This window comes from Notechis scutatus, chromosome 1 (assembly GCF_049901735.1).
Source record: "Notechis scutatus isolate UNSWTSFEM ecotype Mainland chromosome 1, rNotScu1.2, whole genome shotgun sequence".
NCBI classification, from domain to species: domain Eukaryota; kingdom Metazoa; phylum Chordata; class Lepidosauria; order Squamata; family Elapidae; genus Notechis; species Notechis scutatus.
The window spans coordinates 179,551,752-179,569,256 of record NC_142009.1 but is presented as its reverse complement, the minus strand read 5'-3'; the positions used below and the strand labels follow the sequence as shown (position 1 = coordinate 179,569,256).

Below are 17,505 nucleotides of genomic sequence, written 5' to 3'. Positions count from 1 at the left end.
GGAAAAAACCTCCAATCTATATTTTAAAGCCTTGTTACAATTAATTTCTGGTCTCAAGATCTTCAAGGCATCTCCTCCAACAAAATCTTTATATATATTGTACTCTTCCTTCCCACTTATAACAAGAAGCCAAGTTTTTACCTTTTATAAAAAAAACAACAGGTTTCTCAATGGCCATTTGTTGATTCCATAAGGAAGGAGAGTGAACTTTCCCTTTCAGCACTCAATTTTGCCATTTGAAATCCTCCTCTGGAAACGAAGTATTGTTCAGAAAACCATAGTTCTCAGGATTAAACGCCTCTTAAAATCCTGGGTCAGCCACAAAAACTTTCTCTTAACAACTTTCTCCTCTCTTCCTCCTGCTCAGTCTTACCCAGCTGCCGGCTTCTTTGAGGCGGCCATTACAGACCGCCGCTCGACCGTCTTGGGAGAGGGGGGTTTTGCCGGCTGGGAAGGGGGTCTGCAACACCCCCAAACCCCTCACCAGCTCCCCCCTATCTTCGGCTGCCTCTTTGTGGCAGCCTTAGCCTCCAGATCCGTAGATCGGAGGCACCAAAGCGGCTAGCGCGGCAGGGATCGCGCAGGATCGCAAATCCCTGCCGCTAGCGAAGCCGACAAACCCTACTTTTCTGCACCTTGTTGAGGCATATCTTTTTTTATTCATACATTAATTTATTAAACTATTAGATTGTACCTTCCCCCCTCCCCCGTGCCCTGTCCACTTATACCCTATTCATTTTTTGAGCGTATTCCAGCCTTGATTTCTCAGAAATACAAAACATTAAATAAGTGCAATCCAGGATATGTGTTACATATTAGAGAAATTTGCTTTTGCTTTCTTTGTTACATGTATACTTCGTTACAGTCCAATGAAAATACTTTGAAAGAGAAAGAACTGATTCTGCTGCAGCTCCTTTCTAGAGTTTTGAAATGTAAAACAAGACGTTTACAGGTCCAGCTGACCTCTCTGGTTTAATATCAAATGATTACAGTGTTTCATGGTTTTTCTTTGCACTACTGCTCCATATTCTTTCAGCCATTCAAATCTAACAATCTCAGATGATTCAGTTGCAATTTAATTGTGGGGATGATCATATGTCCAACCTATTTCTGATGTACAGTCCTAATTACATGTATTGTTTAAGTGGGAAAAATTGGGAAAGGGGTCTAGTGCTATCCTTGGTGTATTTGTTTATTTATAATATGCATATGCCACTCCAGTTTTTTTTATTCTTGGTGGCATGTAAAATAATTAAACAATTAAAACAACCTAAGCAGGAAAAGAAAATTACATGGTAGGTCTTAATCTTCTTATCTGGAAAAAAAAAAAGGCCCATGAAAACACAATGATTTGAAACATTGCATTCCATGGCCCTCAAAAGGTACACTGGTTAGATAATCTGGAACCCTATAGAGCACAGGCAACAAACTCGCCGCATCACGTTGCCATCATGTGACGTTTTGCAACTCTTTTCCCATGCACGGAACTGGAATAGGCGTGGTCTCCACATGACACATCCGGCCCGCAGGCCGCCAGTTTATCACCCCTGCTGTAGAGTAAGTAGAAATGGATGGAAACAAGAAATAAATAACTCGCCATTGCACTCTTTAATAACTAGCTATGTGATGGCATTTAGCCAACCTGATGTTGAAAAGCTAAGTAGGATTGGAGTTGGTTTGTACTAGAATGGTCTCCCATTTTTTGGGATGGCTGCAAGCTAATTGACAATTTGAAGGAAAAATAAAATTCCTGGAAAAGATAACAGCAAATTACTGTGCTGTTGCCTAAATATATGGACATGGACATGGACATGGACATGACAGTGCCGGTAGCTGCAATGATCTTAGAGTCTTTCAGGCTGCGTGCAGTTTGAGAGATTTTGACCGAATGTGGGTGTTCAACTCACAGGCCATGTTGTTAAAGCTTGACTTTCCTGCATTGTAGGCAGAGGAGGATGTTAGAGAGAGAGGCGGAATTCAGTAGAACAAGCAGAATTAGAGGAAATTCGCTGTTGTATCCTATTTTGATTGATTATTTGCCTTCAGGTTTTTTTTCGACTTCTAGCAACCACATAGATAGATTTTCTCCATGACAATCTGTCCCCAACTTGGTCTTTCAGTGGTGCCACTATAATTGGGTCCATCCACTTTTCTGCTGGTTGTCCTCTTCTTCTCTTTCTTTGCCAGTATTAGAGCCTTTTCCAGAAAGCTGGGTCTTCAGAGTAGGATAATTTGAGCCTGGTTGTTTGTGCCACCAGTGCGAATTCTGGTTTTTTTGTTCAATAATCCATGACTTGCTTTCTTAGCTGCCCTGCGGTATTCCCAGGAGTCTTCCCCAACACCAAAGATTAAAAGTAGCAATATTTTTCCTATCCCTACTTTATTTATTCCTTTTATTTTAATTTATTTATTACTAATGAATTGGAAACAGATTATCCTAACAAATTCTTATTAAAAATTCAGTTTCTGTCCTTGCTTAATCCCATTTTGTATACTTTGTCCTTTTACATAAAGTGAGCAGCGACAGTGAAGATGGTTTACACACTGGTATAGAATACGACGATTTAAGGAATGTTTACGTTAAGTAGTATCAGTGTCCATTACAGAAGAGTTTGTATTACAGATATATTTCTAACACATTTTGATAAGGAATATACATCTAACATATCCAGAGTTATACAAATGCTGTCATGAAATCAAAGTACTCCTGACTCTTTAGTTTAAACATACGTTTTTCACATTTTCAAATCAGGAACAAAGCTGTTGCCTTCTAGATATATGGGTTTACAATTTCCAAATCTCATGAAGGATAGCACTCACAAAGTCTTATTAGAATTGTTCACAGCATCTGGCAGGGAGCAATTCAAGAGCTGCTGCTTTCTATCTTTAGAACGCAATAAAATATCTCGGGTGAGGAGTTCCACATTTAATGCTACAAGCAGAATTGCAAAAACTCCATGGTGCCAGGGATGTGTTGATTTAGCTTGTTACGTTTAATGTGGTTGTGGTTAGAAACTGGATTTTTTTTCCCATCCCATTACTGTGTATTTGTTTTCTATCCATTTTCCTTCCATTGTATGTTTCATTTAAATAAGCACACATCGGTTGTTTTCTTTTCAAACTGATGAACTGTTCCTGTAATTAAAAATAACACTATTTAGAACGTAATATTCTCTCAGCTCTGTTCATTTAGACTATATTCTAACAGGTTCTGTGCCCTCTTAATTGTATTTTCCTTGTAGTCCATAAGGCCCGTTTCTTTATTCGGCCAAATTTTGTGCTTTATTATTATTCACAAGTAAACTGTCATCCTACACTTTTCAGAATGACAGATTGTTGGGGTTCTTTTTTTCTTTTTTCTTTTAAAGTGGATAGTACTGTATCCAGAAATAAAGCATGAGTGAAGTGTTGACATTTTTCCTACGGTGGTGGTGGTGAATTTTAAACATAAATTATTAAAATCCAATGATCCTTTTGAAATTATCATGTGTATATATACACAGAGAGAGAATATTTCAAGAGCAGTAACAGCATCTGATTAAAATAATTATTTAAAGAACATAAAAATTATGTCATGAATTATACCGGCCATATTTTTAGAAACAAAACTACATTTAGATAAACCTCAGGTGCTTTAGAATCAGTATAGACTATTATGCTAATGTGGCATATTCTATTAAGAAAAATAATGATGCTTATTGATGGATTTTCAGAAGTGTAAGGATGGATATACCCCATCAGGATGTGTGTATGTATGTATGTGTACATTTTTGAGAGCAGGCACCAGAATTTCATTTTTAATGTGTGCCAATGTGCCTCATGGTTAAAAAAAAATGACAACATAAAGGTTACCTTATAGTATGTCTAAGCAGTATCTACTCAGGTTTTATGGTACTTTAAAAAGAGAGAGGGGAATGCTTTTAGGAGGGCAAAGGGACAATCTGATCAGTTTTGAGAGAATAGTCAACATTAATTGAGAACAATTAACAATTTTCATTCGATTACCTGATCTCTTCAATATATTTTGGATTTTGGCTTTCATAATTTCCCCAAAAGAGCCAGTTTGTTGTAGTTGTTAAGGCAGCAGGCCAGAGACCATGAGTTTTAGTTCTGTCTTAGGCACAGAGAGTCAGCCTGATGACTTTGGGCCATTCACTTTGTCTCAGCCCTAGAAAGGATGCAATAGCAAACCACTTCTGAAAAATAATGCCAAGAAAACTGAAAGGCGGTTGCCAAGAGTCAAAACTGACTTGAAAGTGTATGCATGCATGCACATGTACACAATACCTTAAAGCAGAGGTCTTCAAACTTGACAGCTTTAAGACTTGTGGACTTCAACTCCCAGAATCCCTCCTCTAGTCATGTTAGCTCGAGAATTCTGGGAGTTGAAGTCCACAAGTTTTAAACTTGCCAAGTTTGAAGACCTAAGGGTCTTGTTATTTGGTGGGATGCTTGCTCATTGGTTTTAAATGGCTTCTGGGGATTAAATAACTTTTTAGCACCTTTGACAGGTCCACGATTCCCTAATTAATAAGCAGTTTGCCTCAAAAATGCATGCCTTGGTCATTTCTACTTGCAAGAACTACTGTGTGTGATACTCCAGAAAGCTACTGCAGACAACTTGTCTTACTGCTCCTCAGTCCCCTTTAGAGCTTTGTGTTTGAAGGATTCTTTTCCTCCCATTCATAGCTATGACTTCAGATCACATGAAGGCATTTTTTCAAATGCCTTTGTAGGTGAGGTTGAACAGGTGCTAGCAATGAAAAGTTCCTTTTGGTATAGACCAGTAGTGGTATGCTACCGGTTCGGACCAGTTTAGCCAAACCGGTAGTAAAAAAAGCCTCCCACATCAGCTGAGAGGAGGAGAAAGAAGAGAAAGGCGCAGGATTGGCCCTCCCATCCATCCCTGCGCCTTTCTCTTCTTTATTCTCTCAGCTGATTGGCACTGCAGGCCTCAGCGGGTGTGGGGAAAGCTGCGCGTGCATTAGGTGCATGTGTGTTATGTGCACGATTGCTGAATCAGTAATGGAACAGTTAGGATCGCACTGCTGGTATAGACTTCTCTGTTGTGGAATTTTATTTATTTACTTATTTTTATTCTGCCTTTATTATTTTCATAATTAAATCTAGGGCATCTCCAAGGAAAAGTTTCTGACCTCTCCTCCCTGGTTGTCTTTTCAGTGCCATCAAATTAATTTAATTTTCCAAGAATTTTATCTCTTCAGTTTTATTTGTCATTTATGTGGGATTTAATGTTGCATCTCATTTTACATCATCATTATTGTTGTTCTTGTCATGATGATTTGGTCACACAGCCAGCTAGATGTTTAGATTGGATTTGGCATTATTGTCCATTTATCAAACCCTTCCCAAGGAATTGGGATAGGCAGAGGTTGTTCAATCATATTAAAGATATTGTCCCAGGATGTAAGCTGTTCCAAGTAAAATTGCCTTTTGTAATTGACCGATGAGAATTTTATCAATGCCAGTGGTGTTCAAGTGGTGCTCCAGATGTTGTTGAGTTACAGCCAAAGTGCCTATTGCTATTATACTATCTTTGCTTTTTCTTGACACAGTAATTCTATTTGCAGATCTTTGTATTTTGTTATTTTATCCAGTCCTCTTCTCTTCTCTTCTGCTGTCTTTCGATGCTCTAGCATACACCATCCAGACGATTTGACTTTCTTTTCAACAATTGTTAAGTCTGTGGTGGTGGTGTTATTATTAATTTATTTTGTGCTGTCAAATCATTGCCAACTCCTGGCAACTGCCTAGATAAGTCCCTACAATTTTCTTAGCAAGGTTTTTCAGAGGTGGTTTTTATCATTGCCTGCTTCCTAGGACTGAGAGAAAAGGATTAGCTCCAAGTCACCTAGCTGGCTTCATGCCTCAGGCAACACTAGAACTCTCACGGTCACCCAGTTGCTAGCTTGAAGAATGCCAAGATATTTGTAGTGATCTTCTTCATCCACACTGTTGATGTTATTTCCGTAAGACATCCTAATTCCTTCTGTTTTCACCATTTTCTTCTATTGATGGGAAGGGTGGTACTTTTCTGTAGTCCAAAATCCACTGTGGTATATTGGCTATATATTTGGACAATTTTAAGCAGCAATTCCATTTCAGATACTGTTTTTCCATGCAATTTTGGATCTTCTGTGTAAAGGAGGGGAGGTAACCTAGCGGATGTTTTTGATGTTTCATAGCCAGGCCATGAATTGTTCAATATTGTTGACAGAGGAATCAGTATAACTACAAACAATAGTGATAGTGAGCCTTTAAAAAAAAATTCCTTTATTAATGTTAGCCTCTTCCAGTCTATCATCATTGATCCATGGTGTTACTGAACTTTGCACGAAACTTCTGATGTTTCTGCTGACTCCTGTTAACTTCTTAGCATGTGATTATCCAGTCATGTGGCAGGGAGTCGAATCGGGTGGGATGCTACCGTTTGCCCAGCTCTATAGAACCAGTAGCTCTGAAGAGCAGCAAACACCGAACCAGTTCGGTGTTTGCTGCTGTTTGGCCCACCTGCCTGCCCGGGCTCTTACCTGTCCTTTATTTCCTACTTTTTCGACCTCAGCTGCTTTGCGCGGCACAGCTGAGGTTGAAAAAGCAGGAAAAAAGTGGCTTTTCAAACGCTGCGCACTTGCGTGCAGCACTTTTCAGCGGCACCGCTTAAGGATTTTTACAGGTGCACGAAGTGTGCATGCGCATGCAAAACATAATCACCGAACTAGTAGTAACACCGGTTGAATCCCACCCCTTCTTCCTTCTATTAAAGTTTAACAAAATCATCTTGTTGATTAGGAGCTGATCTCTTGTCCCTCAGCTGTTTGGGCTCAGCTGCACAAACAATTGCATTGTTCCTTCTCTGTCAGGTGTTGGTTGATTTATTGCACTCTCAGTTGTTGAATTCGTAGAAACATTTCCAATTCAACTGAAATTTGAGATTCTGCCTTGAGTGTGCAATCTGCTGATTTTCTTGGCTATGGCTGTTATTTGCTGCTTTATTATTTCCAGAGTTCCCTTGATTTTATCTCTAGGTGATATTTCTTGATTGGATAATCTTTGATCCTCTTATTCTTCAGTTTTTCTTTCATCTGTTCCTGCTTGCTTGCATCTGACCTTAGCATCTTGATCACGTTTTCCAATCTGATCTTTTGGTGGTGCACTGCTTGATTTCCCCACCCACCCCACGTGTTTGATTTTGCACCCAAAGTATTCAGTTACAACTGTGGTCATGCTATTCCATTAGTTGGCTTGTTTCTTCCAATGTGCTGATGCTTTTATTTAATACTACAGTACAGGTAATTCTCGACTTAGGACAGTTCAGTTAGTGACCGTTTGAAGTTACACCGGCACTGAAAAAAATGACTTATGACCATTTTTCAGTTATTATCGTTAAAGCATCCCTGTAGTCATATGATTTACATTTTGGATGCTTGACAACTGAGTCACATTTATGACGGTTGTAGTGTCCCGGGTCACACAAACACCTTTTGTGACAAACAAACTCAAAGGGGAAACTAGATTTGCTTAACATCCATGTCACTCATTCAACAACTGCAATGGTTCACTTAACAAATGTGGCAAGAAAAGTTGTAAAATGGGGCAAAACTCACTTAATAATAAATTTCTCACTTAGCAACATAAATTTTAGGCACAATTGTGCTCTTAAATTGAGGACTACCTGTATGAGCATTTTTTAAAATACTTGTAGGAGCTGGGGTTTTTTTTGTAACAAACTTCAGTGCAAGAAAATTTTGTTATTTTTGTACTGTTCTAGATGCTCAGTTATTATTTGTTTTACTTCCTATGATTATTATTATTAAATTCATTGCACAAGCATCTTTTTAGTGCAATAGCATATACTTAGAGTTATCATATGGCTGCTTCTTAACTTCACAGGTTTTGTATCCCGCCCCAATCTGAAGAGTTTAAGTAACACGCAACAAAGTAAAGCCATTTTGATGTAGTGGTTAAAGCACAAGGTTAGAAACCGGGAAATTATCAGTGCCAGTACCACAAAGCCAGCTGGGTGGCTTTGGCCTAGTCACTTTCTCTCAATCCTCAACCCACTTCCCCAGTAAAAATGGGAGAATAGAAACAGAAAAGAAATTCAACTAACATTCAACCAATTCATGGCAGGTGACCTCTAGGAACATTTAATCCTGGTTAAAAGCATGGCAAAAAAACAGCATTGTTTTAACAGGTTTATGAGATACCAAAAGGGAGGTTTGAAAGTGGTTGCGTGTTCTAACTTTTGGAGCTTATTCCTTGATTCCTCTTGGTTTTGGAGATCCTCAGCAGAGATTCTGTCTCCACTGCTACTTGTTAATCTTTCAAAGAGCTTGGCCATGACTGTGCTGTTTTTTAGGCTCACTATTTTTGTTGGGCTGGTGGTACAGTATAGTCATTCTGCTATGTGCCTACATCTCTGGTTCATTTCAGCCTGAAAAGATGATGGCCAAACAAATGGAGTTCCTTTGCAACCAAGCTGGCTTGGAAAGACGACTCTCTACAGGTCTTTATAGGCAAAGTTCAGAAGAAAGCAGTCCCAATGGACTGACGCCAGATCCTCTGGATGGACAAGGTACTGTGTTGCTTTTCCAGGCATGTATTTGCCATAATACGTTTCTTTTACAATTAGCATTTTGAGGTTGATGTGATAGTGTTACTATGATGATGATGATGATGATGATTGTGGTTGATTGAAGAGTTAAAAGTGGACTTGGCATTTTTATCCACCTGTCAAGTCCTTCCCAAGAACCTGGGATTGGCAGAAATTATTTCATGATGTGAAGGATATTTTCCCAGGATGTAAGCTACTCCAAGTAAAGCTGCCTTTTGCAATTGATTGACAATGATTTTTGTCAATGCCAATGAATGGTATTCAAGATCCAGACTTTCTATGCCCATTACTATTGGTACTACTATTATCCCACCATTTTATTTAAAATTCAAGATAGCAAACATGCCTAATACCTCCTATTTTCCTGACAATAACAGTATTATTTCATACAGTATACAAATACTTTCATATGGAGAATTAAATTTGCTGAGGTTTAAGGAGTTTTTAGGGTGATTCAGAGACCGCAAATGACTTTCCTATGTCCAACCTTTGCCTTAGGAAAAACAAGTTTCCTGAAGTTTATGATTTAATTTATTCACAATGCTGTGGAGGCAAAGTAATCACAGTTGTTCCTATTTTGTGTGTTTATACACACATCCTACTCCCAAATGCTTCAGGTGATTTGTGGGTCCCATGCTTTTGATAACTATGGAATCATGAAATGACTGAAAATGTGGTTTGGAGCCAAACATACCATATGGATGAAAGGCTTACATTGTAAAGAAGCAAGCAGAAAAAAATTACTTGTGTAAATAATATCTATGTGATACTTTTTACAGTGGGCTTGTCTCTTAGAAGGTAGAGTTGGTCCATGTCTGTTATAACATGCATGTGATTTATATCTGTGCTGATATCTTTTAGGTGAAAGGCCTTTAAATCTCCGTATATCAGGTCTATCAAACAGACACATGTCACACATTTCATTAGATGGAGAAGCTCCTGGAGTGAAATCCCTTTGCAGTGATCTGAGCCGACAATATGCTGGTGGTGAGGCAAAATCACAATTGCCAGGTAAGGATTTTTTTTTCTCCTTCACGCTGTATCTTGAATATTCTGGGAAGTGTATGTTGATTAATTAATTAACCTATAAATAGCTAGATTTGTTTGGATTGGGACTGCAACTCCCATTTAACTGCCATCCATGTGGTGAGAGAGGTCTCTTTCCCACAATCTTGTGTAGCTTAATGAAGTTTTGTACCTGATTGATAAGTACCTAAGTAATGTCACATCCACTGATACTTAGCATGCTCAGAGTCAGCTTTTTAACAGGAAAATGTGTGGAATTCCAGAACTATAAGATTCCATCCCATACTTGCATCAGTGGCTGTACTGAAAGGAAAGGCATATTATAACTGACATCCTTACCATTCACTCGGTTTGTTTAAGTAAATGTTAGCAGGTATAGAAAAGCATTTCCAAGCCTTAAATATAAGAGCTATTGTATGCTCAGTATCAGATGACCATGTTATCTGAATTTAGAAGGAACTGTCCCTGATTTCCTTTATGCCCAGCAGGCAGCTGTGCTAGACAGCACAGTGTATATATTTTGTTAATTGACAGACCTTGTTTGCCAGTGTTAGCAAATAGATACCTATATCTGCTGGTGCTTCATACCTTAAAAAATCCAATATCAATGCTACTGTTTTCAAAAGATTGCTTTTTCTAGCATTACATGCATTGAAAATGCACTAGCAAAATAACTCTTGAAAGTTAGAACCAGCAAGACAGGGTTAGTTAACTCTTAATGGAGAGTAGAAAGATTGACTTTATTTTGAATAGTTGTTAAAATGTTGCTTCAATTGATGCCATTGGAGCTAGGCTTAGAGCTCAGAAAATCTGACTTGTAGTATTGTGTTTATCTTAGCTTCAGATTATAGTTGTTTTAATATAGTTATGTTTTATTTGTTCTTTATTTGCCATTTGCTTATGGCATTTTGGTGGTGGTTGTGAGCTGCCCAGAGTCATATATGTGAGATGGGCAATTATAAAAATAAATGGAATGGATAAATAAAGTTGTTGTTTTTTTTTAATACAAAGTATGAGACAACTTAAGCTGCCTCTGGTTATGGAGGAATCTGGAACTGTCATCTTTACATCTCACTATCATTGTAATCTTTCCAACCATTTTAAGACCCCAAGTTAGAAGTTTGGATATTTGCAGTTTTCACTACCAGGGCTTGTTTCTCCAAAGACCTGAAGCCTATGTTTTGAGGGTCACTGATTCTAAGAATGTGCTGTGACCCCTTTGATCATAGAGGTTTCTGCTCCTTTTCCCTCAAAGTATCTTCACCATGGTGGTTTTAATAAGCTTCCATTTTTTTCACTACTACAGTGTAGTAAATAAGATGCTACCTTATATGGTTTTATATACTAGCCATTGGTTACATTGGCCATTTGTACTGTTTTTCAACAATACTAATTTTCTTTTGTTGTTATTGTAGAAGGTCTTGGTATTTTGAAAGATTTTCCTCACTCGGCTTTCAACAACTTTGATCGGAAGGTCATAAAAACCGAGCCAGAAGATACAAGATAGACATTCTGCTGTTGGAAAATAGTTCTTTCCAAATAAAGCTTTGAATGGAAAACAAATCAAGCCTTAATAACCAGCGTTGCCTCATTGAAAAAAAGGGATTTCATAGCCAAAGCCTAAGAACTGGAACAGTCGCTAAGTGAGGAGCTGAGAGACAAGTGAAACTGCAGCACAAGCAGTGGGTGCAAACCTGAGAAAGGGGACCTCTACATGGGAAAGGCTCACAAAGTAATACTGTGGGGCCTTGTTATTTAAGAATGTATTATACGTGTGAGTAACGTAATGTTTTTAAACAAGTGTCAAAATATGTATTATGTTGAGTAGAGGTGGCTGCCATTATTTTTACTTGAAATGTCAGTATCTACTTTCAATAGTTACAAGTTCATTTTTTTAAAAAAAAAAAACACCTTACTTTGGGTCATGGGTAGAGAAAGGTGCAGGGAGGGAACATAGTGTAAGACACTTAAACCGCAGGTTTGACATGTTTATTTTTTAAAGTGGGGAAAAAAAGCAATTCCATAAAATGTTATAGGAATATAGCATTTAAAAGAGCTGACTGTATTATAACAGGCATTTTATGCTCAGTGTATAACATTCTCAGAGACTTCAGGAATGTCTATCTGTAATGTATTTATTTACACTGTATGCTTGTCTGCTATTTAGGGAGATGAAGAAACACAATATTGTTTCATACTATAAACTAAACAGGGAAGGAAGAAATAAACAAAAATTCATACCATGGAAATTGCTTGAGTAGACATTCAGATTAAGAGTGGCATAACACTTCAAATGTTGTCACCAGTTTTTGAACATTCCTTTAAAAAAAAAATCCCTTTAAAAGTTGGAATATCTCCGATAAATATAATGCCAGAAAAGCAATCCAATGAATTTACATGCTGTGTAATAATCAGTAAAAGAGGAATAGTGGATTCCACTAGTAGAGGAGGATATAGGATCAACTTTACCAATCTTATTGATTTCATTCATATATCATATCCTGCCTATCACAAACCGATACATTTTGTTTTCTATGAATGAAGAATTGGGGTAATTATTTATTTAAGGAGGGTTTCATTTGTATGAATGATGGTGCCCCATTTGGTCCACAGTAGTGAAGTAACATCCATTTCTATTCCAGGCTCCTGCACATTAAATATGCTACCAGTATGACATCTAGTTTTGCATAAGAAGATCTCTCTATTCAGGGCACATAAATTCTGAAGTTATATTAATGCAATTAAATAAGATTTTGTTCAATCTTCCCCAACCTAGTGTATGATAGCAGTCATAATCCAGTATTTCTGGGGGGCACTAAGTTGGAAAGATTACTTGGGTTTAGAAAAAACTGAATTTGCCTACAGTCGATTTGTTGTGCAGGGGTGTATGTGTTGGTAATGGAAGTGCCGCATATTCTTGTTAATCTTCTATAATGCAATATTGCTCCTCATTATTCGAAGATTGTGATCTACATATTAGCAGTTACAGAATCATTCCACATACCATGTTGAAGTTGTTAATGTTGTGTGAGGTGAACCTTGTCATTCTTCAATTGGGCTCAATGTAAAACATGTTTTAGTAATTATCTAATTTGATTTGTGGGGAAAGGCTTAGTGATAGAAACATCAGCACATCTTATTTTGCAGCAAGAAAACTTGTTTTTTTAAAGCAAATGTTTTTTTAATTGAGTTGTACCATTTGATGACAAAATATATTCCAATAAGAATGTGCATTTAATGGATCAAAACACTACATTTGACTTCAGATGGCCAGTTTCATTATTGTGTGAATTAATGACATTAATATATGTCCATGTTTCCAAATATACTGCTCAATATTAGTGATATCACAAGGTATAGTAGTAATAACAGGAGAATAAGCACACATAACTACCAATAGGACATTTGTTCAATAAAAGCCAATAAAATGTGATGTAATAGAGAACTTTCTTTTTAGTTGTATTGACCTAATGTAGTTATGATATTTTTAAAAATGAGATATTTGCTTTTTTTAACAGTTGAGCAAATCATTTCATGCCCCAAACATAGACTGTTTACTTTGCTTTCTTGTTTTGTTTTAAATTTGCAGTATATTGAATAGAGCCATGTTTATTTCTATGAAAGCAGGCCTAAGCAGCTTAGTATGGTAACTATGTTCACACATTGTTTTACATTATTACATGATTTGCTTATTTATGTCTTTGTGTGGTCTGTGAGAACAGCCATTGTGCTTTGTAAACGGTAGGTAAATGGCTAAGTGTGATCTGTGAAACCAGACATTTGTAGTGTATTCAACCAATCATAGCTAACAATATTGTGGATTAGTGCAATGTTGGAATCCAACACTCAACTCTTTACTATTTGATGTATACTATTATAGAAATAAGAACTTGATTAAAATATTCAGAACCCTCCACTCAAGTCTATAAAGTCAGAAAGCACATGGAGACCTGTCTGCAATCTCACTTCCCTCAACCTCAAATTTATCTTCCAGGAGGAAGTGTGTGTTATAAGTTCAACATGCGCTTCTCTGAACGCACATATGAAAAGGCTGAGTCAGCCTTCCCCTACCTAATGCCTTCCAGATGAGTTGGACTAAAGTTATTTTTCCACCTGAGCAAGCTGATTGAAGGTGATGAGAATGATAATCCCACTTTCTAGAAGCCACTTGATTGTATTTTAAAAAAAGCCTTTCACCCTTTGAAGTTGATAGGTTCTTTGTAGAAATTAAAAATGAAGAGATCAGTTGATGGCAATAGAGCCAAATGTCTTGTTTTTAAACTTTTTGACGGTGATGGTGTAGTAATTAAAGAGATCTGGGGGGGAGGGTAAAGGAAGTGTGATCCATGTTTGTCTGCATTTGTATTCTTATTTTCTGAATTTTTTTGTGCCTTGTTGATTATAAAATAAAAATTGCTTTGGTGAACTTTTTCCTTGTCTATTTTTTTAATGGTTAAATGAACCAATTTGCATACGTTTCAGGAATTGCAGAATATCATTGAAGACAATTGATGTCCTTCATCAAACAGCAATTTGCAACACTATTTCATGGGGGTGCTTATTTAAATTGCCAAATGACACCCCACCCCCCCAAATGAACAGCAATTTGCTTACAATATCCAGATTGATGAATCTTAGAAATTCTATTTTCTGGTAAATGGAACTGTTTGTTTCAATATTGGTATTATAATGCAGCTTTGATGAAAGAAACAAAAAAATTAAGAACATGTTACTAGATTTCCCTGGCTGTTGGTAACATGCACATATATGCAGTCACATTTCCAATATCCAGTCCACAATGTTTCTTAATCATAGCCTGAATTAATGAAAACTTCTTTAAAGTATTTGATAGGTATAATTTAGATTACTGGCTTTTTAATATGGATACAATTATACTTTAAATTGCCATTGCTTGATTTACAGCAAGCTCATTTAGCATTCTATGTACATTTTACTGACAAAAGGTTCCCTAAAAACCACTTTTCAGTCTTAACATTACAGATTAGATTGTATAGCTTTTATTAGATATTCTTTCTAGAAAATCTAGGGTCCTGTCTGCAGAAATGAACACATTCCAATTTGATTTAATTTTTCTTTATTCCTATGAACTTATTCTGATCTTTCATAATACATTAAAAATTCTCACCTCCTGGCATTTTTATCTGGTCAATGAGCATGCATATCTAACAGCATGTACCTTCTCATTTAATACTTTTAAAAACACAATTCTTCAGGTGTATGAAAGACTAAAAAAATAATTGCTTTAATTGGTAATGTGTGTGTGTGTGAAACTATTTTAAAAATACAAGTATGTATATACACATATACATACACACACACGCACACACAAAACCCATAGAAAATAGCTGAATCTAACGTCCCTTACACCATCAAGAGATTTGCTCACAAATCCATGCTTCTGCTAGAAGGGAACTGGCCTTTCAGAAGTTGGTGAACTGTAACTCCGCAACCTCAGGGAATACATTGCCAATGGTGAAGAATGGTGTGGATTGTCCATCAGCAACATCTCGTGTGCAAGGTCAGGGATATCCAGAGGCTCCAATAGTTTCATCAAAATGTTGAGAGGCCAGAGAAATACAAACTCCACTCCTTTCACCCATGTGCAACATCACAAAGTGTGTCCAAACAGGGCAGAGTTTGTCTCACGAGACATACTGCTTTTGTTATCTGCTCCCCTTTGATCCTCCCATAGACTTCCAGGTTCCCCGATTCTAGGTTGTGCTACAATTATGCATGCTAGCATTTTATAGAATTGTCCATACAGCTAGCTTAAGCCATTTTGGCATCCAACTAAGGGATAGACAGTCAAATATTCTCAAGAAAAGCATCTCGGCTATGCCTGAGGCCAGAATCGCAGTTTATAGGAGACAAGCGTAGCATATCTACTAACCTCTGCTTCCTATCATTCCAAATATCTGTTGTGTGAGGAAGCTGCTTTATACTGCTTGATTATTACTGCTCTTGGATTGCTGCAACACACTACATGGGGCTGCCCTTAAAGACCACATGGAAGTTACAATCACAGATAGTCCTTGACTTGTGACTGGTCACTTAGCGACTGTTCAGATTCATAATGGACCTACCTTGGGGCTACTTATGATCCACATTCAAAGTTCCAATGGTTGGGTCCCCATGGTCACCTGACTGAACTCCAGGCGTTTAGCCCCACAGCCATATTTATGGCCAATTGCAGTGTCCCATGTCATATGATAGACCTGTTTTACAACCATCAAAACTTAACAAGTATGATTAGCAGGGTCTATTATGGATCTAAACTGAGGACTACCTATAGTCCTAAATATGGGGCGGGCACAGTCAAGGGTGCCAATGTTATGCCCTTGTTGAGTGAGCTGCACTGGCTCTCGGTTTCCTCCTGGGCACTATTCAAGGTACTGGTTAAAGCCCTATATGACCAGAGTTCCAGATTATTTGTGGGATTGCATTTTCCTTAAGGACATCTGCCTATCCTGCTAGATTTCAAGCCCAAAATTGACATAAGTGTAGCCATTTTAGTTTGTCTTAGTATATATTCTTTTTCTTATTTTCTCTGTGGCAGTCATGGGGGGAAGGGTTTCGGGCTTGACACATTCCTAAGGGGGGAGGAGTGGAGATAGAGAATGTTATGGCTAGGTGATCTTTCCCACGGGAAACGAGCTGTCCATGCTTGGGCCCCTGGAGGTGGAGATTTATGACATCAAGCAACGTTGAATTACTTCTATTGGAGAATGTGACTTTTGGGAGGTGTTTCTAACTTCTAATATTGTGGGGTAATTCCGGGTTGGGCCAGATCCGGAATTATCATGGACTTTGCCAATTTGATGCTTTCTTAAATAAAATAAATCTTTTTGAAGATGGACTTTGTTCTTTTCTTTTAAAATGGATTTCATCACTTGGAAACCTGACACTAGATTGGATAAGGTGGCACAATCTTAGTTATCTCCTTTAAAGACTGACATCTTATGGGACCTAGGAAGCATGTCTTTCTGTGGCAGCTCTGCCTTATGACCACTCTTCTCCCTGATTCTTGGCACGCACACATATCCCTGACTTCTGAAAAGTTCTTAAGGCTCTCCTTTCAAGCACTGGGATAGGGTGAGATTAATGAGATGGACTTGTTGTGGGTTGTATGGTGAAAGTAGGTATGGTAGTGCCACATATTTTGTTTTGATTTGGTTTTGGTTTTAATATTTGTGGTTTTAATATTTTTTGTTTTAATACATTTTATTGTAGATAGACGCTTTATCTTGATTGTGAGCTTTCTCCAAGCCTTGTTTCCTGGGCTGCAAGATGGAGATAATAATCTGTAGATCCACATTGTGAACCTTTTGTATGGCCTGTTGAAATAGTTCAATTAGAAAAACGTTCCAGCCATTCAAAATACCCAGCAAAAGTATTAGTAAATTGAGAACTTCCCACCTTCTTTTTTTCCCCAAAAAATTTATTAATTTTTTAAAAAACAAACATACAAACCAAACACAAAACATAAAAACATAAAACATCTTTTTTGAAAGCAGCTTGATTCCGGGTTACATCTCTTCGTACAGACATAAATTCAAGTTCATGCTCACTTTTATATACCATTCCATATCTTATTATCATTCTAGATTTTCTATATAGCTTCTCCCCTCTTTTCACTTTCTTAATTCTATTTTATTTATTTCATCTCAATTTAAATCATTATACTTATATCCTTTGTCTGTCCTGTTTCAACTGTCTATTATCTTTTCTCATTAACACAAAATTTCTCCTGTAATCACTGATTGGAGTATGACGCCTTTATATCTTTCCCCTAAATTTAACACTTAATATAATACATAACTTCC

General features: G+C 37.4%; 1 protein-coding gene across 2 annotated transcripts in view; it reads left to right on the top strand.

Moving 5' to 3' along the window:
* The window catches only part of NAB1 (NGFI-A binding protein 1), a 73,210-nt gene extending 59,123 nt beyond the window's left edge, over nucleotides 1-14,087 (top strand). For both annotated transcript variants that reach the window (XM_026667997.2, XM_087949551.1), the window contains 3 exons: nucleotides 8,455-8,596; nucleotides 9,497-9,646; nucleotides 11,077-14,087. In XM_026667997.2, the coding sequence (XP_026523782.1) occupies nucleotides 8,455-8,596; nucleotides 9,497-9,646; nucleotides 11,077-11,168 (384 nt within the window). In that variant the 3' untranslated portion in view covers nucleotides 11,169-14,087. The remainder of the gene's footprint in view (nucleotides 1-8,454; nucleotides 8,597-9,496; nucleotides 9,647-11,076) is intronic.
* Nucleotides 14,088-17,505: the final 3,418 nt, after the last annotated feature.